General features: G+C 37.1%; 5 protein-coding genes across 10 annotated transcripts in view; 3 read left to right on the top strand and 2 right to left on the bottom strand.

The window, feature by feature from the left end:
- The first annotated feature begins 584 nt into the window (after positions 1-584).
- Positions 585-3,350, top strand: LOC109188243 (anthocyanidin reductase ((2S)-flavan-3-ol-forming)). 3 transcript variants are annotated; one of them, XM_019338833.1, is made up of 7 exons: positions 585-833; positions 1,116-1,284; positions 1,484-1,709; positions 1,803-1,962; positions 2,059-2,269; positions 2,344-2,496; positions 3,071-3,350. In XM_019338833.1, coding segments are annotated over exons 1-7 (1,065 nt in total). In that variant the 5' UTR covers positions 585-688; the 3' UTR covers positions 3,072-3,350. The 3 variants fall into 3 exon arrangements, with proteins under 3 accessions (XP_019194378.1, XP_019194377.1, XP_019194376.1); XM_019338832.1 differs by having other exon boundaries at positions 3,013-3,159; XM_019338831.1 differs by lacking the exon at positions 3,071-3,350 and adding an exon at positions 2,554-2,714 and having other exon boundaries at positions 1,116-1,274; positions 1,492-1,709.
- Positions 3,351-5,567: 2,217 nt separating this feature from the next.
- LOC109188241 lies at positions 5,568-8,116 on the bottom strand. Of its 2 annotated transcripts, none has more exons than XM_019338830.1 (3): positions 7,658-8,116; positions 6,967-7,603; positions 5,568-6,427 (listed from the first exon to the last, which is right to left on the bottom strand). In XM_019338830.1, exons 2-3 carry the CDS (start codon positions 7,598-7,600, stop codon positions 5,778-5,780), a joined length of 1,284 nt encoding a protein of 427 aa, XP_019194375.1. In that variant the 5' UTR covers positions 7,601-7,603; positions 7,658-8,116; the 3' UTR covers positions 5,568-5,777. The 2 variants fall into 2 exon arrangements, with proteins under 2 accessions (XP_019194375.1, XP_019194374.1); XM_019338829.1 differs by having other exon boundaries at positions 6,967-7,640; positions 7,683-8,116.
- A 4,102-nt stretch (positions 8,117-12,218) lies between these two features.
- Positions 12,219-13,057, top strand: LOC109188244 (probable histone H2A.3). The gene is made up of 2 exons (XM_019338834.1): positions 12,219-12,497; positions 12,652-13,057. The coding sequence occupies exons 1-2, from the start codon at positions 12,309-12,311 to the stop codon at positions 12,859-12,861; spliced, it is 399 nt and encodes a 132-aa protein (XP_019194379.1). The 5' UTR covers positions 12,219-12,308; the 3' UTR covers positions 12,862-13,057.
- Positions 13,058-15,158: 2,101 nt separating this feature from the next.
- The window catches only part of LOC109187646 (formin-like protein 5), a 7,115-nt gene continuing 1,097 nt past the window's right edge, over positions 15,159-21,176 (bottom strand). For 2 of the 3 annotated variants that reach the window (XM_019337896.1, XM_019337895.1), the window contains exons 3-7: positions 19,068-19,749; positions 18,274-18,988; positions 17,921-18,123; positions 16,910-17,145; positions 15,159-16,424 (exon numbers count right to left, since the gene is read on the bottom strand). In XM_019337896.1, coding sequence (XP_019193441.1) covers positions 15,615-16,424; positions 16,910-17,145; positions 17,921-18,123; positions 18,274-18,988; positions 19,068-19,749 — 2,646 coding nt within the window. In that variant the 3' untranslated portion in view covers positions 15,159-15,614. The remainder of the gene's footprint in view (positions 16,425-16,909; positions 17,146-17,920; positions 18,124-18,273; positions 18,989-19,067; positions 19,750-21,176) is intronic. The other variant, XM_019337897.1, reaches the window with a different exon arrangement.
- LOC109187654 (transcription factor ILR3-like) overlaps positions 17,355-21,176 on the top strand; it is a 25,911-nt gene continuing 22,089 nt past the window's right edge. Inside the window, exon 1 of the mRNA XM_019337910.1 lies at positions 17,355-17,371. The gene's annotated coding sequence lies outside the window, so the exon portion shown is untranslated. The remainder of the gene's footprint in view (positions 17,372-21,176) is intronic.

Raw genomic sequence — 21,176 nt, 5'->3', positions numbered from 1 at the left:
TAATAAATTATTTTAAAATTAAAAAAAAAAAATCCGCCGGAGACGAAGGGGACACTTCGTCTCCGGCCAGCTATGGAGAACCCTTCGTCTCCATAGCTGGCCCTTCGTCTCCTGGCTGGCCGGAGACGAAGGGGTCCGCTTCGTCTCCGTGGCTGGACGGAAACGAAGGGGACCCCTTCGTCTCCGGCCAGCCAGGAGACGAAGGGTTCTCTATGGTTGGCCGGAGACGAAGGGCCCCCTTCGTCTCCAGCGGATTGTTTTTTTTTTTGTTTTTTTTTTAAATAAATTTTTATTTAAAATTATTAAAATAAAAATTAAAAAATTATTTTTTAATTTGGTAACCGACACGTCAGCGTATCAAGATAAAAGTTATTTTTGATAAAATTACATGAATTTGTGTAGTCCCTGAACTTAATTGTAACTTTTTTGAATTGAATGACCTAATTGCATATTAGTGTGAAGTTGGATAGCCTATTTGATCCTTATTATGGTCTATGGAGCATTAATTATGTATATAATAACGTGGCCACTTGTAATTAACTGAATATAATACGGAGTATATTTTTATCTTATCATTTGTTTACTGTTACTGTTACTCCATCTCTCTTCCTCATCCCTTCCTGGCTTTCTGCTTTGCTTATTAAGTATTACTGTATTATTACTTACAGGTGTTGGATCGTCTGCAGCAATGGAAGACAGCGGTGGCGACGGAACAGCGATGCGTGATAGTAAAACATATTGTGTGACGGGAGGTTCAGGCTTCATAGGATCGTGGCTGATTAAATCTCTCCTCCGCCGGGGCTACGGCGTGCATGCTACCGTTCGCCATCCCGGTGCTTCTCTCTTACTTGATTCTCTTCTTCAACCTCTTTTTATCGCCTTGAGAACGACATAAATCGCCTATTTGCCGCCCTTATTTCTGATCTGCCGAAGCAATTGGACTCTAGATCATATGATTAGATGAAATTGATGCTTCGAACTATGTTTAGTGTGTGAATGTCTGTAATTAATTGATTTCTGTCTCTTAAATGTGCGTTTAGCTAGGTATGATGTCTATCTGTCTAGGTGTTCTTAATCAATTATCAGCTTCTTATTTTGCACTCAAATTTGATCAGAGAAGGCATTGCATTTGTTGAAATTATCGGAGCGGTTGAAACTGTTTAAAGCTGATTTACAGGAAGAGGGGAGCTTCGACGAGGCAATAAGAAGCTGTGATGGAGTGTTCCATGTAGCTGCCTCAATGGAGTTTGGTGTAGAACCAAATCACAATATTGGTAACTTGTTTGAATTGTTAATGCATATGAACAACTACATACGTAGTGGGAAATTCTACTGTGTCTGCTTGCAAATCCACAGCACCTCTAGAAAATGGAGATGCATAACGCGAATAAGCACAATGCACAATGTACTGGTACCGCAGTAGTTCCCATTATGTAGAAGCAAACCAAATGATATATGCTAAAGTGAATTTTTACTTGTTTCATCTTGAAGATAGTTATGTGCAAGAGAATGTGATAGATCCGGCAGCGAAAGGGACGATAAACGTTCTTAAATCTTGCCTGAAAGCGAACTCGGTGAAAAGAGTTATCTTCACATCATCAATCAGTACAATGACTGCCAAAGATAGTTCAGGGAAATGGAGACCTGTAGTGGATGAATCTTGCAACATACCAACAGAACATGTCTGGCATACTAAGCCAAGTGGCTGGGTATGTACTATGTAGTATGTAATGCTCTTTTTGTAAAACTTATATCCTCCAAATGTTGTATCATACCTGAGATAACAAGTCACTTCTGTTTAGGTATATGCACTCTCAAAGGTATTCACCGAAAAGGCTGCAATCAGGTTTGCGAATGAAAATGGTATTGATTTGGTGTCAATAATTACGCCAACAGTGGCTGGTCCCTTCCTCACTCCCACAGTTCCATCAAGCATTCGAATGCTCTTATCCCTAATAACAGGTACTCCATGTTTTCTAAATCTAACACATTTGATTGCATGTTTATGTGACCACAAATAAGGTTTCTGTTTTTCACATTATATTTGGACTGATCTAGGGGATGTGAAGCTGTTACCAATACTAGCTGCCGTGAACTCAAGAATGGGATCAATTGCATTAGTTCACATAGAAGACATATGCTCTGCCCACATATTCCTCATGGAGAATGCTAGAGCAGAAGGACGATATATGTGTTGCACTCATAATTGTTCAATATCTGAACTGATTGCTCAACTAAGCCAAGAATATCCAGTTCCCACTACACACAGGTTCCGATCTCTTCCTTGTTCATTGTTTTCGGAACAACTCACTAGTGACCAACTGATTTTCCCTCGTGTTTCAGCCTCATGATGGAAAAGCATGATTCACAACCCCCAGTGATTTCATCAAAGAAATTAAGGGATCTGGGGTATTCTTTCAAGTATAGTGTCCAAGACATAATACACGACACTCTTCAGAGCTGCAAACAGCAAGGGTTTTTATCTCACACTCAATAGTAAGTATTACCTCTTGCATTATACTAGAAACAATTAGACAGCTCATTTAAATAAAGCTCTGATGACTGCTTGCATAGGTGGTGAAAATGCAAAAAAAAAGAGAAGAGTACAAAAGAAGTGCTTCGTTTCTGATATAAAAAAAGTTGTTTTTCTACTTTCAATTAATCAGTCCGAGGATGAATTATAATGAACAACTAAAGAACAGCCTTTGTGTGTGCCTCAGTGTCTGAAAGAATCAAAATATGTAAGATGTATTATAAAGAACAGCCTTTGTGTGTGTCTCAGTGTCTGAAAGAATCAAAATATGTAAGATGTCAGCGATTTGGGCAGTGAGATTTCAGGGAATCTTCTGTCAGCATCTTGTTGGAACATTTAACAGGCTGCAGTTCACAACTGCTACATGACTTCAAACCCATAAGGCCATAATGGAACTTGATAGTTCCTCCCAGTTTGTCAAGCAAACTTAAAATTTGTTATGGTTTAGGGATTTCTTTTGATGTTTGATCTTGGTTCAGGTTATGGTTTTCCACTGTAGAAGTTGACCATTGTTCAACATGTTTGATCTTGGTTCAGGCTATGGTTTTCCACTGTAGAAGTTGACCGCTGTTCAAAATACTTGATTGACTGTAAGTCTTACCTTGTGCAATATACTGTATTCTCTAACCAGCTTGGTTCACGTGGCTGTATACTCTTGTCCATTAAGATAGATCAGGAGTTTGAACCTCCTCTCATGTGAAAAAATCAATTTGGGCAGCACTTTGCCCTTTAATTGGGGCGGCTCAGTGTGAACGTGATTAGTCTGAATATGGTATGGGCTTAAATGTACCTCCTATAATTAGGATTTGCTCAGGACATCTTGTAGTTTGAAAAATATACCGTATTCTCTCACTGTGAAATGTCTTCACTGTCTGAGTCAAAATTGTCACCATCACTTGTACTAAGAACTTTCAGCACTTCCTAGATGGGTTTTGAGAAGAGATACTCTGTGATTTCACATGGTCCAACAGTCCAAACCCCACACCTAATCTGTTTCAAATTCAAAGGTTTCAGAACAGCTACCTTTCAAAGTTCAAACTTTGAACCCTAGCATTACTATTGCCTTGGAATTTTAGTGGCCAGAAAGAGAACCAAGTCTGACAAGATGATGCCTTGCCATAAACTGATAAACCAGACAACATACATTAAATATTAACTATACTTAAATATAATAGTACATTTAGTTTTAAAGTTTTCATTGGAAAATGACACTCTTTTCATCTGAATTATATGTTTATAGTCATTTTTTTCTTTAATTATTCATGCATCCACATTATTTTCCTCAATAAGGATAAAATAGGTTTTTCAAATCACTTTCCTTCTCCAACAAAGAGTTAATTCCAGCAGAGGTCTTGTCTTTGATAACAATTTCAAATTTAGTTCCAAACTATCATTTATGTCATTTAACACCCCAGACTATCATATTTTGGACACTTTTGGTCATTCGGTGAAACCCTATTTTAAGCAAGAGTATTTTTGTCTCTTCAGTTTTTTTAAAAAAAAATATTTTCTGAAGAAACTTTTTGTTTTGAATGCTACTGGCTCTATTACATTCTCAACCTACTGAAACACAAAGAAGAACCAATAACGTCTCCACTGATGCTCGAACTCACAACCTTCTAAAGGTAAGTCCAATTCGGATACCATTAGACCACATAGTTTTGGTATAAGAGACTTCTTTTAGTTATTTATTTATTTATTTTATTTATTTTATTTTATTTGCTCTACAACTATAGTAAATGATTCACAAAATCATGGACTAAAACCATATTGGTTAGACTGATGTCGACCGGATGGTGACATCCTGAGCTTTTCAATTGTGTTGCAAAATGATTCTCGGTAATCTCGGAGGTCCTTACGTACTCGGTTTCGCCATTGACGAAGGACAATTTGGTGTCGGGTTGAAGGAGATGAAGACAAGAGCCTAATGAAGGAGATGGTGTAATCCACGGTTGAAGAGACGAAAATTTAAAAAAATAAAATTTGCGTATAAAACTGGAAAATTTTTAAAAAAATATTGAAGAGACAAAAATGTGTCTAAAATAGGGTTTCACATGGAAAGTGAACTAAAAATTTCCAAAATATGATAGTAGGGGTTGTTAAATGGCAAAATTAATTTGTTGGGACTAAATTTGAAATTCCTACAAAAAATAAGGAACCTCTATTGGAATTAACTCATTAGGAAAAAAATTGAATCGACGAAAATAGCCTTATCTAAAATAGGATTTCATCAGAAGGACCAAAAGTGTTCCAAATATGATAATCTAGGGTGTTAAAAAGACAAAACGATATATAGTCTGAGATTAAATTTAGAATTGATATCAAAGACAAAGGACCTCCACTAAAATTAAATATTCAACAAATTATTGCTTGTACGTGAAATTAGAATAAATGTAAAAAAGAATAGACATTATTTGTAAATACTAAAATTATGATTTTAAGATATGCTAGTAAAATAATTAAGACTTAAACACAAATTTAGCAATAATGAATTATTTGTGTTTGTTTTAATTCTGTTGCCAGCATTAACTTATAATTATAATATTTACAAATGATTTTTGTTATTTCTCGCATGTATTCTGGTTCTCACATATAAAAAATAATTTGTTAGGGAAGAAAAATAAATGAAATACGGAGTACCTATTTTGTCCTTAGTTTTAACCGGCTAAACGGTCATCTAACATAGAAAGGAGAAAATTGTCTCTTTCAAAATAATTAAGGAGATAATGTGAGTTATAAACATATAATTTAAGAAAGAAAATCGTGAGTTATAAACATATAATTTAAGAGAAAAAGTGCCATTTTTCTAACTTTTTATTTTATTTTTCATTTTTCAATATACGAAGATTACACAATGCCCTCCCTGACAGGTTCGAATACAGGGCTCAGAGCCTTAGATATATTAACTGTTCATACAAGTTCAATGCACCATGCGAATGTTTATGATTCAAATAAAGTATACACCTTGAAAATGCAACTCAGTGAAAACGATAAATAAATAATTAAAAATTAAAAAATAACAGAATCTATCCCATATCTGAAATTTTTGAATTACATGTTGTAATGGAGTTCCAAGAAACAGATGGGCAGCAAAATCAATATATATAAGAGTAAGTTAAAGCTTATGAATGATCAAGGCAAAAACCATATATCAACCTTGCCAGATTTCAATATTGCAATAGAAGTTCTTTGTTTTTTTTGCATGTTACATCCGGTATCTCCATCATTATGAGACTAATTCTCTTCAAGACTTGCAGATCACCACAAAACAAGGAAGGAGGGCTCTAGGATTAAGCGAATAAAGTTCCTCTATATTTGAATAGAGGCCTACTTTCCCAGCCAGTGAATCAAAACCAGTCTGGCCAGCCATTTCTTGTATGTTCTCCAGAGGCCTATGCACTCGACCTGCTATCACTCTGCACACTATCATGGCTTTCCTTTGGCTTTGGCTTTGGCTTTGGGACAGATCATCTCCATGCATCTCTATACATTCAAAGGCTCTCCCACTTGTGGAAGTTGTGAAAACCCCAATCCCACCTTTGAGTTCCTTCTTCGTCGAGAATCCACTTCTTATAATTCGACACACACAGCATTTATCCGATGCACACAGACTGCAACATCCATCCATGCCCAGACAGCATGCCACTGTTGTGCCATAGAACCTCAGTAGCTCATTGCCATCCGCGAGGCACCGAGGGTGTTTCTTCGGGAGTTTACTGGCCTTCATCTTTACCGTCTCCCTGTATTCTTCAAACCTAGCAAGAGTCTTCTGTGTATTGTGAACTTTCAACACTCTTTCAATTCGACCGCATTGGCTCTCTGATTTTACCCAGCTCGACCTACAGATTATCTCAACAATTTTCCTCGACGAGTCGCCCTCCAAAAGTTCAGTCACTGTAAATGGTTTGATAACAATGTAAGTATCTCACAATTCACCAAAATTCTTTACACATTTCTTAAGTTTGAATAGGTATTGATAAAGGAAGAGAACTCTTGATACAGGATATTAAAGAAAAAGATTAAGGAAGGATTCGTCTGCACTGGTAGTTCAGTTGGTTCCTGAGTAGCAGATTGTGAGCAAGGCTACAAGATCGAGTCCCGGCTTGTGGGCACCAAGCACATTTCGCCTTTGGTGGGCAAGATTAAGGAAGGATTCAAATCAAATGAATAGCTATGATGAGGAAGTACCTCAAGACTATGGAATGCAGCCTAGAGAAAATGAGAACCACATAAAAGAGAAAAGAGCAAAAATGATGATATTACTGTGCAGAACCAAAAGGCACTCTCTTTCATGTAAAAAGGTAAAAGCTAGACAACTTAGATGCAAACATTGTGGAGCAGTAAAAGCAGAAAGCAAATAGATTCAGATTGGCAAAAAAAGAAGGAAGCATTAAAGATAAACGGAAGATGGAAAATGGGAAAGCAAACATTGCCTGCATGCTTGGAGAGATGGTGTGCTTCAAGAGCTTCCCACTTCCCAAATTGCTCACCACACTTGTGACATGTGACTACTGAACACCCATTGCTATCTGCCCTACAAGGTTTTGAAGCAAATCCAGACATCTCTTTTTCTCCCAGAAGTGCAGAGGTTCTCCTTGGAGGACTTGCTGGTACTGGGTTCCTATAGGAAGAGTTAAAGTAATGCATTGTAGGGTGTCCACCAGGCCCAGGTGTGCCAGGCCTGAGTGTACCAAGGAATGAGCCACCGCCGTCTCCTCCGCCACCAAGACCGTCGTGGAGGCCACCAAAGCTGGTGATTTTGAGCTCACAGGTAGAATTGCTAAGAATGACTTCATGGGTAATTGGGTTGAGAAAGTCACTGCTTCCTATGGATCTTGGGCTACAAGTTGGGGGCTTTTCCAAGTGTCTCTTGCTCCCATGGATCACATCTCTGAGATTTGCTATTGACCTTGAACACCCAGACCTCCTCCCTGCTGCTTTCCTAGTCAAAATTGTGCCCAACTGTTTCTTGGTCTTTGGTTCATGCACTTCTGATGGCTCTGTCTTACAATGCAGAGATCTCTTCAAAGAAAACCAAACTGCAGGCATATTCTTCTTCTCCCCCATTCACCAACACAACACTAGATAACACTATTTCTTTCTTTCAGACCTTCATTATCCTCCAAAAAGATACACTACTTTACTTTACCGCTTTTCCTCAAACACCTTTCCTGCAAAACCTCATCACCCATTACCTCTCCTTTCCACCATGAAGCATCAAAACCAAGGAGACTTCATTCTTCAACAACTCTCTGTTAACCTATGATTTTATAATCATTCTGTGGAATCAAGCATGAGAGAAAAATGGAGTTATGGATAGAAGATTTAGAGGCCCGAAGTACGAAAAAGGACGAAGATATTGAAACTGAAGAAAAAGTAGAATCTTTTCTGGTTTCAGTAGGGCTGTGAGGAAGAAGACAAGCAAGCCTGTATAGTATAGCAGCTAAGAGATGAGATTGGGTGTGAGTGAATGCCCGGTTAACAGTTACACGGTGAATTGAAATGAGTCTGACACATACCTCATTTGAATTGAATATAGTTTTGAATTGAATGAGAATCACAATTCACACGTCTCTACTGATAATGTTTTTTACAGTCCTACAATTAACACAAATCTCATGTACTCATGCTCCATGCCCAAATTTTGCGTGATTTTATTTACTGCAATTATTATATTTTCACACATTTCTTTTTGAAAATCAATTTTCATTTAAAAAAAAAAAAACTAAAAAAACTACTCCACAGCCACTATCGTTTTAGAACGAGCAAATGTCATATGAGATCCTCCGAATATACTGATTTTGATATGCTTAGTCTTAAACTTTTAAATTGGTGATCATTCGACTTTCAAATTATTATCATTTATGGTCCAAGTTTACCATTCATAGTCCTTCAACTATCAAATTTTAACTTTCCATATGGTCCTTCCAGGAAAATCACAACTAGTTAAAATTTGAAAGTTGAAGAACCATGAGTGGTTAACTTGGACCATGAATGGTAACAATTTGAAAGTTGAAGGATCACAGTACTCAATTTAAAAATTTAGGACTAAACGTGACAAAATTATTATACTCGGAGAACCTCACGTGGCATGCATTAACTCTTTTAGAACTTATAATTTATTTATATTATAAATAAGTAGGTTAAAATAAATGTTTATCTAAACTTATTTCCACTCTTATAATATGTTTGATAGAGAGGAATTACAGTTCCTTTCTCACTTAGAAGTGACAAATTTTATAGTTCAATGGAAATGAATTATAATAATTCTATAAAATTACAATTTGTCAAATTTGAGGAATTGCAAATCTCACATCCCTTTAAGATTTGCAATTTCATGATATTAATTAGAGTGTGAGGAGTGAGGACTAAATGACCCCTCTCTAATAATCATGCATCTTCTCCTAGAAATTATATATGATTTCATGGATATTTTAATCTTTATACTACTTATTTCATTTTGAATTTTTATGTAAACAAAACGTTATAATAAAAATTCCTAATAGTTATATTTTCACCAACCAAAGAATAAGAATTAAATTTCTACTATATTCCAACATTATTCATTACACATAAATTTGTAATTCTTTTCGCGAATAATTCATTCAACCAAACACCCAATATTGTTGTTGAAATAGACTTTCACTTTTCATGCATGTAAATAAATTATTTCTCACGCAGACATACTTAAAAAAGTGTTGTTTAATAGATTTTTAGTATTAGGTATATATTATATAGTATGATATTTTTCCTTATTTATTTAATTATTTCTTATAGATGTCAATTCATATGATTATATTTCTTTTATATATGTGGATGTATGTATACTATATAATTTATGTATCTATTTTCTCCTAGAAAGTTGAATCTACAGACCGCTATCGAGTTTCGAATCTTAGTATATTCTTCCAAATATTACCTATTGAATAAGTGAGTTAAGCCTATGCAAGCACTTATGTATCTATCTTGAGTACACTAGTGGTGGATTTCTTGTTCTCTATAATTTTGCAGAATGGCTCCAACAAATGATAGTATGAATGGAGACTAAAAGCAACTTCAAGAGTGGCTTTTACAAGGTGTTTTCTAGGTGGAGGAAATAGGTGAAAGGAAAGAGAAGAGAAAAACACATTCAACAAATAATGATGTTTTGTGAAACCTATCAATAATAATAATAATAATAATAATAATAAAATAGTTGCAGCAAGTGCGCGTTAGGCGCACCTCTTGCATCCAACAGTCACAATTGCTCTTCTTTTTGTGTTCTTTTTCCCTATACCTCTTTCATAATTGACATTTTGAAAATTGGGGGAAAAAAAAAAAAACTCTAAGTGACGAAGATGCTCTAATACATTTTGGAAGTATAAGTGTGGATGCATTAATAAAATGTCAAGAGAATGAAGAAGAGATTGAGTATATATAAAATTTAGAATGCAGAAGGTCAAATAAGTCTATCTATTACTCATAAGTGTTCAATTAACTCATTATAGTTTAAAATAAGAGTTATTTTTCATCAAGTTGTCCGTTCATATTAAGTTGATATGGAAATTTAATTAAAAAAATATTGCTCACATGGAATTTATTAATGGAAGCATTTGAATAATTTGATAATATTCGTTGTTTTTGTCCCCTCTACATTTTTGAAAACGACATCAAACAACAAAGACAACATAAAAGTTGTGTATTTAATATATTGAGGGAATAAAGAAGAGGCAAAGAAGATAAAATCAAAAGCTTTTGAGGCTTGAGCTACGACCCAATAAGGACAATGGTTGACAGGTAAGTTACATATTTAGGCCTTGGCACCTTGTACTAGGGCCCCCCTCACCGGTGCCATCCTCCCAACTAGTGGAATATTGAGTCGGGTAAGAGAATGATTTACTTGAGTGTTTAAATTAGTAATCAGCTATCGGGCTAGGTTAGTTGCACCTCCACTGTTAATGGGTAGCTCATTCGCCGATGAGGTTAGTTGTCTCCCAAGTTAAAGATTGGACGCTAAGTATGACTTCCAAGTAACTTCGACTAGATTTGCTGATGGTAGCGTTTCCTCCGGTGGCTATGGTGCCAGTCAGACCTCTCACGTTCACCGTGTAGGCAACAGACCTTCATGAAATGGGCATACCCTTGCCTTGCCGGGTAAGGCGTTCCTGAGAGTACGTTGAACGTTTGCTTTGTGATTAAGTTATTTGGGCGTATCACGAGTTTGATTGCAGAAAAGAAAATTGTAAAACGGGTAGAAACTAGGAACGCGAGCTTTCCATAGCGTTCCCCATAGACAACACCAATGATGGTTTTGTTGGAGTCGAGTCCACTAGGGTAAAAAAAAAAATAGTAGTACTATGCTTGGTTTCTAAAGGGAGACAAGACCTACGTGTCTCCCACTAATTTGCTTCTAGCGCACTTTTCCATGCGCGCACACAGAGTCTACAACGCCTCTACTGAAGCTCGATCTCATGATCTCACATATGAAAGAGGTCACTACATCTCATCTAAGCACAATGTGCTTGACCTTAAAATATTTGTAAGTTAAATTTTTATGTGTTTCAAATTGAAAAATTACCTTTACTACTTAGTAGTTGTGATTTGTAAACTCATCCTTATTAATAGTACTATATTATTAATTATTGATTTCTTTATTTAAAATTAATTTAGAAGGAACACATAACTTCAATGTTACTGACTCTATTTATATTGTAGTATCTGTTTGAAGCACAAATAGTCAACTTCGCCTCCACTGAGACTCGATCTCATAACCACCCATGGGGAGAGTCTTACATGCTATCTGAGCACAAAGTGCTTGAAAAATTAATTGATATATACTTTTTAATATTTTTTTTATCTATTTTTTAGTTTTTAAGACCATAGACTGGACCGAACTTTAATTTGTATTTTTGGATCGAGCCAAACTTGATTCAAACTTTAATTGATATGGGCAACATGGTCCAAAAAAATAAATGAACTAGTGACAAACTGAATCGAGCCGGTTCAAACCCGTTCGTTTGACACCTCTATAAAATCAATCGTTATACCGTGCACCAGGGCGCACACTCCCAAAACGACGTCGTTTTGGACCTTTGGTGCATTGTCCAAACAAAATAAAGTATCTGTTTCGAATACACATAAACTCATAACAGAATACACAGAAACTCATAACTGAATACACATAATCTACACATGATACATAATACACAGAAATTCTTAACTAAATACACAAAAACTTTTAACTGAATACACAGAAACTCTTAACTAAATACACAAAAATTTGTAACTGAATACACAAAAACTTTTAACTGAATACACATAATGAAATTTTTACCGTTTGAACATACGGAGTGACGTCAGCAATTGAAACACACGCATTTTGTACCTGTGCGCACGATATAAATTGCCCTATAAAATTGACAGAACAATCATAATATTGGGGCAAAGTTTTAATAACTCAATATAAATTGCCCTATAAAATTGACAGAACAATCATAATATTGGGGCAAAGTTTTAATAACTCAAGAGTCCGGGCCCGTTGAGGCTCAAATGCTCAAAGCACTTTAAGGCGGTCGGATCCACATCTCAACCGTTAATGCTTTTAAAATCTGACGGATAGAAACCACGATCTGTGTGCTTGAATTCTATTGGTAGAGTTTGAAATCCCAAAGCCCTATATAAACACCAACCCTCTCTCCACCCACCCAACCAAAGTAACAGTATTTTGTTAACCGCTTGAATTTCACAGCGAATCCCTCTTTTGTACCCCTTCTTCAGTCGTAATACTAAAACAGCAATGGCGGGTCGTGGCAAAACCCTTGGTTCCGGTCCTGCCAAGAAGGCTCAGTCTCGTAGCAGCAAGGCCGGTCTCCAGTTCCCCGTCGGCCGTATCGCCCGTTTCCTCAAGGCCGGCAAGTACGCCGAGCGTGTCGGTGCCGGAGCTCCCGTCTATCTCGCCGCCGTCCTCGAATACCTTGCCGCTGAGGTATGAATAATTGAATATATCTCGACTCTTTACAACTACCGTCGTAGTTCTGGCTTCCAAATCCTAAAAGTATAGAAAGAATTTGCCTGGTTTAGGGGAATAAAATTGAATCTTCGTTTCTAGGGTTTCTAATTTTTCGGTTTGGTGGCTTCAGGTGCTTGAATTGGCTGGAAATGCTGCGAGGGACAACAAGAAGACTAGGATCGTGCCGAGGCACATCCAATTGGCTGTGAGGAACGATGAGGAGCTGAGCAAGCTTCTTGGAGATGTGACTATTGCCAATGGTGGTGTGATGCCGAACATTCACAATCTCTTGCTCCCGAAGAAGACTGGTGGCTCCTCAAAGCCCGTTGATGAGGATTAGATGGATCGAGGCCAGATTTTTGTCTTGTTTGGGTGGGGAGGAGGTGTTTATTTGATTTTCAAATAGCTGTGTTTTTTAGTATTTATAGAAATTAGGGTCTGACTTTTCATTTTGTTTCTTGTTGTTGTTAGGATTTCTTTTTGTTTTTGTGAATACAAATGGAATGGAAATTACTGAAGTTATTGTCTTCTCTATATTTGTCAATTGTCCCATAACATTGATGAACACCTACACCTATGGCAGTTTAATTATGCTAAACTGTCCCTGGCTTAATTTACAAGGGTTTGTTAGTTTGCTTTTACTTATTTATATTTAATTTAATTTCATATATGAAGATTGAAGTTTTTGCGTTTATATTGCTTTACTGGACATGCCGTGTGTAATGTTTATCTATCTTGATTGTTATAATTGAATGCTGGGTGGTGATGTGGTGTTCCTTCTGTGTAGTTTACTGAAAGATTTAGATGTACAGGTCAAAGTATTTGTACTAGACATAACCTTGGTATCTGATTCTTTGTTAATTAATTGTTTGATGAGAACTGTTTTCGAGTAATGTTATATCATCTCTATGGACAAGCTTGCTTTATGTAAAGAGTTGATGAAGCTGGTATTTTTCATCTCTTTCTGTCTCGACTCTTGAGATGGTGGCCAGTTACAGTAATGGAATATTCAATTGTGTAACTTTGTTCACTGATTTGAAATGCTTTTTAGTTTCAACATTTGATGATTCTCTGTTGATTTTATGGTTGAAATTTGATATTTGGAGTTCATAGTTTTCAAGGTAATACTTATTTAAACATTTTTGACTATCAATCTGCTTGGGTAGAGGGTGGGAAGGATTTTAAGAGTTTGGTGGTTTGCATTGAATGAGAGGATTTGTGTATAAAGGCAACCATTGCATCTAACCTGTCACCTGTGCATTATTTAAATGTCTTGAATAATAAGTTCGGTTAAATGCCTTGCCTGCCAGCATTATGGATAGTCTTGTTGGTTCCATTCCTTTTTTATTCACAGATGTGATTGTGCTTCATGTAGGCATTTGAGGTTTGGACTATCTATCAGCTGCTTTCAAACATGTTTTCTTGTTCCCTGAATTTCACTGCTGCAAGTTGAAGTTTCTGTGTCTTTAATTGTTCATCTATTTTGGATTTGTTATCAATTTCCCAATTTTTGGATTTCTAAATCATTTGGTCTAATTAATTACATGCTTTCGGGTACTTTAGTGGCACACTTGCTCCAGAATTGCAACTATGGACAATAAGATGAGAACTTTATGATAGTGTGAAGGCACAACCACTTGCTGCGAGGAACAATGAAGAGCATAGTAGCACTGCTTGGATATTGTGAGTTGACTATGGTGGTATAATGTTCCCAATAGACCAGGAGCCAGTTATGGCCTGCTGACATATCAGAGAAACAGCATATGTAAGCTCTGGTTTTTCTTCATTATCAGTGTCTCTAACCATCAATCCCCATTCTTGGCTATTAACATGATCTGGGCTGTGCTGTCACTGATTATTATGAAATAATAACTGGATGTATGCTTAAGCCAAAGTTTTGTATAGCTGTGCTTCAATTCATTACATATGGTGGTTGTTAGGGTGTCTATCAGCTTTATTACTTTTATTTGAATATAGATTAAGGAAAAAACGCGATAAAGGGTCAATTGCCCACCTGTGAGTGGACATGAGTTTTTTTTATTTGATGTGGGAGGAAGTAGGGTCTCTAGTGAAGTGTCATGGATGATCCATTATAGTAGGTTTTATGATCCTTGATTGCATGAGCACATGATTTATTAGTTTGAGGTTTAAGGGTGTGTTCAGGTAGAGGGAAATGTTTTGGAAAAACAGAGTTCGTACTCGAGTTTGAAATGGCATTCTTCAAAAGTAAAACAATTTGAAACAAAATTTTCATTTCTCTTAACAAAGTTGTGTTTGATTTATTTTATTTTATTTTTTTAATTATAACCTTTGGTTGTTGATTGATTTACTAGATAGAGCTAGACATACAATTGGCAGTATCTTGATAATAAATAATGTTTTAGTTGGCTGGCTCTTTTTTGGTTTTTCAGTGTGCGATTGTTCCTTGTTAATTACTAGGGAAAGGGAACACCTTTACCCCTAAGCATAATATGCCCATTGAAATATTATGACACTATGTTTCAATATAGCACCAATCATTTCAAAAGTGTTGAACCCACAAAATCATGCTCTGCAACTTAATATTCTTGTTGGCTCCAATATGTGTTGTTAAGGATGGAGCCTTGAGGGGAAGCAAGAAAAACAAAATCAAAAAAGGAGGCAAAGAATATAATCAGATCATCTACAAGTTGCTGGTGAAAAAGTCATCATTTCTTTCAAGACATGGCTAGGATTGCTAAATAATGGCCAGACTACCTTGCTTAATTACACAATCAAATAAACAATTAAAAACAAAATTAAGAATTACAAGGGGGAGAGGATATGCCAAGTTAATTTTTCTACCTATTGCAGCAAAAGACCTGAAGACCGCAATCTTACAGTTGCAGATCATCCTCGTACCACAGAAGTTTGTCGTGCAACGAATCAAAGATCATACCCATCTTTTTACCTGCTCCTACATCTCTGCACTCACTTAAAATAGAATGAACCAAGTAAATGTTTAAACACAGGGTTCTGACACTGATTATAACATAATACCTCAAATTATTGCAGATCAGAGTGTGACCAACCACTAAAATAGGTCAGGAGTCAGGACTTGCACACTTGATATAGCTATGCCTCATCATCAGAGCTGGAACTGTCATATCGCCTATCAGTGATTGCTGGAAAAAGTTTATGACGAGGATCGGGAGGAGGAGATTGTCGTGGTTCTGAAGAAGCAACTGCCATATTCTCTTTCCGTGGAGTCCATTTTGTCTTCATTTTTGCAGCGCCAACTTCTCTGCATACCTTATCTAGTATTATCAGAAAATCACGAACTATAACAAATAACCGCAGGCCTTCATCCTTCCCAGCATTTCCATGGAAGTAATCACCGGTGCTCTTAACTAGAGACATGATCCGCTTCTCTTCTTCAAGCAACCACATCACATCAACTTCAGCATTCTGCACAAAATTCTTTAGTGTCTGGATAAACCCATCGTCTTCACCCACTTGGTCCGTCACTGAATTTAGGAAACTCTTGGCTTTTACTAACGCACGACCAAGACTGGCAACTGTTGTTGTTAAGCTATCCGCATCTAGCACTGCAGCATTCTTCACATGCTCAAGCTCATTACCTAAACCTGACACAACTTGTAGACCAAGGGTTCGATGATACTCTTCCAAATCCTGGGATGGCTCATCAGTCGTGGCACCTGCAGCTCGTACGCCTTCAGAGCGGATTATCTCCTGAACAACAAAGTGCAACAGTGTAATCTTTCCATCTGTCCCTTTCACATCTGATAACTTTAGTAGTGTGTCAAGTTTGAATGCCTGTGCACCACCACGGTATGTTCCATCATTCATGCGATTTCCTGTTTTTAGAACTGCCTCTAGCAGTTTGAGAAACAGCCTGCTTTTGCGGAGTTCTGTGCAAGCAGCCTGGGTAAAGGATAAACAAGAAACAAAATGTTGAAATTTTCCAGGTAACAGAATGCAAAATGAAGTCAACTACTGTCAAATCTAAAACTGATAGCATAAAGGTCAGATGATGTGGTTTATGGAATCTATACTAATGATATTCCCTTTCAAAAGCACTTCCTAGTTACTAACCAGTGTAATGTTTCTTGACTATCAAGAAAATGAAGCTGTAATTATCACTTAGGATATTAAAAAATGGCGAGAAGGAGTTTGGCAATAAGTGCACAGTCGAACAGGAAAATAGCAAATGATTTATCAGGTTTTAGTCTTGGTTTTGATAGGGAGATCTGCAAGGCATGATAGATGTCAAGTAGATGACAATTGATTGAAGATGAACATGATAGTATCAGGAGTCCAGGAGAAACGAATAAAAGAGATTAGATACACTGATACTCTTGCCTATTTTGTGCTAAAGGAATCCAGTGGTCAAGAAAAATAATATCTACCTCCAAGGTTGCAAATGATTCTTTAACCATGGATGCCTCCTCCTGAAAGGTGCACATAAAAAGCAATGATTCCAGCCTCTTGAAGGCAAATGGAACGTCAACTAGGACTTTCAGAAACCGCTCAGCATGCCCAAGTCGAGAAAGCTCTCCATTATAGAGCCTCAGCTTCAGCTCTTCCTCAGATGTTGGTGTCATCTTCAGCAAAGTTTGAAGCAATTCTGATGGAAGCTCATGTCCTAATTAAATTTAAAAAAAAGGGTAGCCATTTATGAAGTTAGCAAATAATACTCGATTCCAAATTTCAAGAATCCTTCTTTTTTTTTAAGATGGTAGGTAGCTGATAATCAAAGTTCAAACAACAAATGCTTAAATCTTTAATTGAAAGGCTCAGAGCCAGTGGTAGCATGAGCCTTTCCCCAGTGATACTAATTATTCTCTTTCTCTCTCTCTCTCTCTCTCTCTCTCTCTCTCTCTCTATATATATATATATATATATATATATATATATATATATATATATATATAGGGTTGAGTTCAAATGAGGACAACAATATATAGAGGATTGTGATGACAAATAATGGGCACACAACAAATTAATATCATGCACACAACTTAATACATAATGGCACACAAGAATAAATGTAAACATCAGGTTTCGAACCCAGGCTTTATAAATTAATAAATCTAGCACGCGACATACAAACTGTGGCACACGACTACATTCGGTCATGCACACAACATACCGACTAATGGCACACACTACATCTGTCCTCACAGTCCTCTATAATATACTTGTCCTCATTTGAATACACATCTATATATATATATATATATATATATATATATATATATATATATATATATATATATAGAGAGAGAGAGAGAGAGAGAGAGAGAGAGGTAGCAAATAAATATGTGGAGTAATAATCTTTTTTCCTGCAATACATTAAAAGATGAAACATCTTCTATTTTCATGCAGCATTTATCTCATAAAAAGGGAAACATAATCACCTTCCTTAAGAGCATCACAAACTTCTTCAGTTGTCACATTTAAAGCTTTTAGAATAATTGCTAAGTTCTGTGCCTTCTTTTGATCAATAATTTGAATATACTGGTTAGAAGCATCTTGCAATGGATTGTCTTTCTTGGTCTCCTTCTTGTTTTTATCAGAAGAAGCATAACCAAATAGACTCTCTATCATCTCTTCATTAAACCTGTTCCCAAAAAAAAGAAATAATAATAAAATAAAAGTAAACAAACAAAATCAAAGAAAAAGAAAAGAGAGCAACATCACTTTGTGTATTGGCCATGTTAGTATACAAAAAACTTAAGCATCAATGAAATAAAATTTTAAAAGGCCTTACTGGAAGGATCCTGATTTTATCTGATGCCAAACCATTGAGTGGTCAGGGTTGGCTAGGACCTTGTCCCAGAAGAAAGGCTTCAACTTTGTTTTTGGACCATCGGCCGCTCCCTCTCCAGTAGCACTTGTTGAAGAATGACTTTGTCGAACAGGTGGTGGCTGAGGTGGCTTCAAGCCCATAGGAGCTGGCGGTGGTGGTGGACGTGGACCAGCCTTACCAGAAGGTACAGGAGGTGGTGGTGGCCCAGGTGGGGAAGGACGTGGGCCGCCAGTGGACGGCCTTAGTGGTAAAGGGGGAGGAGCGGGAGCTGAAGGAGGGGGAACCGTGGGAGCTGCTTTAGCTGGAGGAGTGGGAGGCACGAGGGCTGTTTTAGCCGGAGAAGGGGAAACAGGAAGCCCTACTTTGGCTGATGGAGCCACAGGGGGATTTACCCTCCCAGGGGGAGGCTTCAGTGGAGGTAGCCCAGCCATGCCCAACTGTCCAGGTGCTGATTGTCCAGAAACCGCTACTGAGGTGACAGCAGCAGAGGAAACAGCTCCTAATGGAACCTCCATTTTAGAGGTACTGGATGTCTGGGGTTCCATGAAGGAATTGCCACTGAAGTGGTGATTCGTGGAGAAATTGCCTCCAGACAGGTGATTAAGTGAATGGTTACCAGCTTTTTCATTGTTCAATGAATTTCCTGAAGCAAACGATTTCCCTGAACAGTCCGAAACTTGAAGTAGAAAAAATAATTTAATAAAGTAGAACACAAGTCAGTTTAAAATATGTGAAGAAAATGAACAAGATTTTACCAATAGGGTAGTCACTTAAGCTTAAGCACAATAGAGGCCTCTCATCATTTTGTCCCTTTCTGGATCCACCCTTGCAAACCTTGTAATAGCATAAAAGCAGTAGGGCAACCACAAATAGTGTCACTGTAGCAGTCACAGTAACAGCGACAACCACTGTTCTGTGCTTGCTAGTTTGCTCTTCTGATAGCGCACCTGAAGTAGAAGGCTCACTAGCTACAGGTTGCAGGCTTGAACTGTTAGAAGGTGGAAAGAATGGCACTATTGGAGCCTTTGGAGGCAAAGTGGGTGGTTGAGAATCAGAAATTGGACCAGGTGATGCTTCTATGGGGGCCGGTGCAGGTGCTTCTCCAGAGTTCTGAACTAATTCTCGTCGTTTGGGAGTATCAAGCCTAGCAAATAAAAAATCCAAAAACCACGTATACCAAGTTTTTGAGCCCGTTTCCTCCCCAGAGACAAGAAATTCAAGATTGTTCTTCTGTAAACAATCCAGAAGGGTTTGTTTCACCAGTGGATGCACAAGACTCTCATATTTCTGCATGTCTGTTTTGGTCGGTTGCCTTCTTCTAGAAATGATTTCATTCTTCCCACTGTACTGTCCCTCTTGGACAAAAAGTTCAAGATCTTCAACTGCTTCCTTGGCATTTATCAACTCTATCCTACAGTTTAGCCATACTAGCTCAGCCTGTAGCAAGATACTTTTGTCAAATTACCATACATTTATGCTTTTACCAAACATATACAGGGGGTAAGTCCTTCCAGAAACCATTTTACTAGCAATTATAAGAAAAATGACACAGTAAACATATTTATGTTATCCTTTTTCTCTCTTATAAACTCCTTAGCCAACAAGTTTAAAGTTTAAAGTGATCCGTTCAAAGATGTGCAATATATTCAAGTACAACTTAGTTCCCAAAACCACTTCTCTATGTCCTGTGAAAATCAGTATGCACTTTCTCTCTAGGGAAAGCGGGAGTACGCAAAATAACAACATAGAGTACCCATTTGTTTACATATTTTTTCCAGTTCAAAATGGATTTTTCAGTTTAACTAAAAAAACAAAATACCATTAAACTACCAAACTCCATCTTTTCTTAGATGAATTCTTATAAATGCCTAGAAACCCTTTTTTACCCATTCACTGAAACAATGCACAGAATTCACCCATGCCATGGCAAATTAGGAGTCAAATGATTTCTTTAGTTTTTAGAAGCTTGCTAGGTTTTTAGATGAAGAAATATTTACAGAATGACAAGAGCAACATGCATATTCTTTAGGTGATTATTCACCAATCACCATCGTTGGTAACAGGTTTGGGCAAATTGAGTATGCCCAAACAAACATCTCGACACTACCATCTTCCCAGCTTACTTAATCTAGTATCACAGAAAACAGCTTCTAGTGCCAGTCTAAAGCGCAGGTTGGCAAGTATTTAGCCTCCTAATATGTATCATTTATCACCTAAACCATCTTCTCACCTTATCCTTCCACCCCTTAGCACGCATTTTGGAATTTCTTATGCATTTGAATACATGAGTGGTTAGCATTAAATGGAATTTATGCTCGGTAGTCATAGATCAGATTCCAGAAGAAGAAGAAGCAGTATTATACACACAACAGACTAAAAAAGAATAACTATGCATAATATTATTGTCTACTTAGCTAAGATAATCTCACTTATTCTCCTAAATAATGATAATATATCTCACAATGCTGACCAAGTAGTAAATACAAAATATTAGGAAAATTCTACAATATCATGCAACACCATGGCATTGTTACATGATGACACCTCCTTGTGCTTGAAAAGTTGTGACCATCCCCTTAGTATTTTTAGCAAAGCAAGAAGTACAACTCTACAAACAGCTTCAAACTACCATCTTCCCAAGTAAAACAGTTTCTTGTGCCAGTTTAAAGCACAACTTGGCCAGTATTAGCCTCCCGATATGCATCATTTACCACCTAAACCATCTTCTCACCTTATCTTCCACCCCTTAACAGGAAAAAAAGGGATTATTGGCGTAATGCCCAATTCTACTAGAGTCTAGAGGGGTTTTAAGTTGAAATAAATAAAGGACACCAAGGAGATTTGAACCCAGGACTTTGAGAATT

This window comes from Ipomoea nil, unplaced genomic scaffold (genome assembly GCF_001879475.1).
Source record: "Ipomoea nil cultivar Tokyo-kokei standard unplaced genomic scaffold, Asagao_1.1 scaffold1421, whole genome shotgun sequence".
Taxonomy (NCBI): domain Eukaryota; kingdom Viridiplantae; phylum Streptophyta; class Magnoliopsida; order Solanales; family Convolvulaceae; genus Ipomoea; species Ipomoea nil.
Note: the sequence above shows the minus strand (reverse complement) of the source record. Positions and strands in the feature narration are given on the sequence as shown.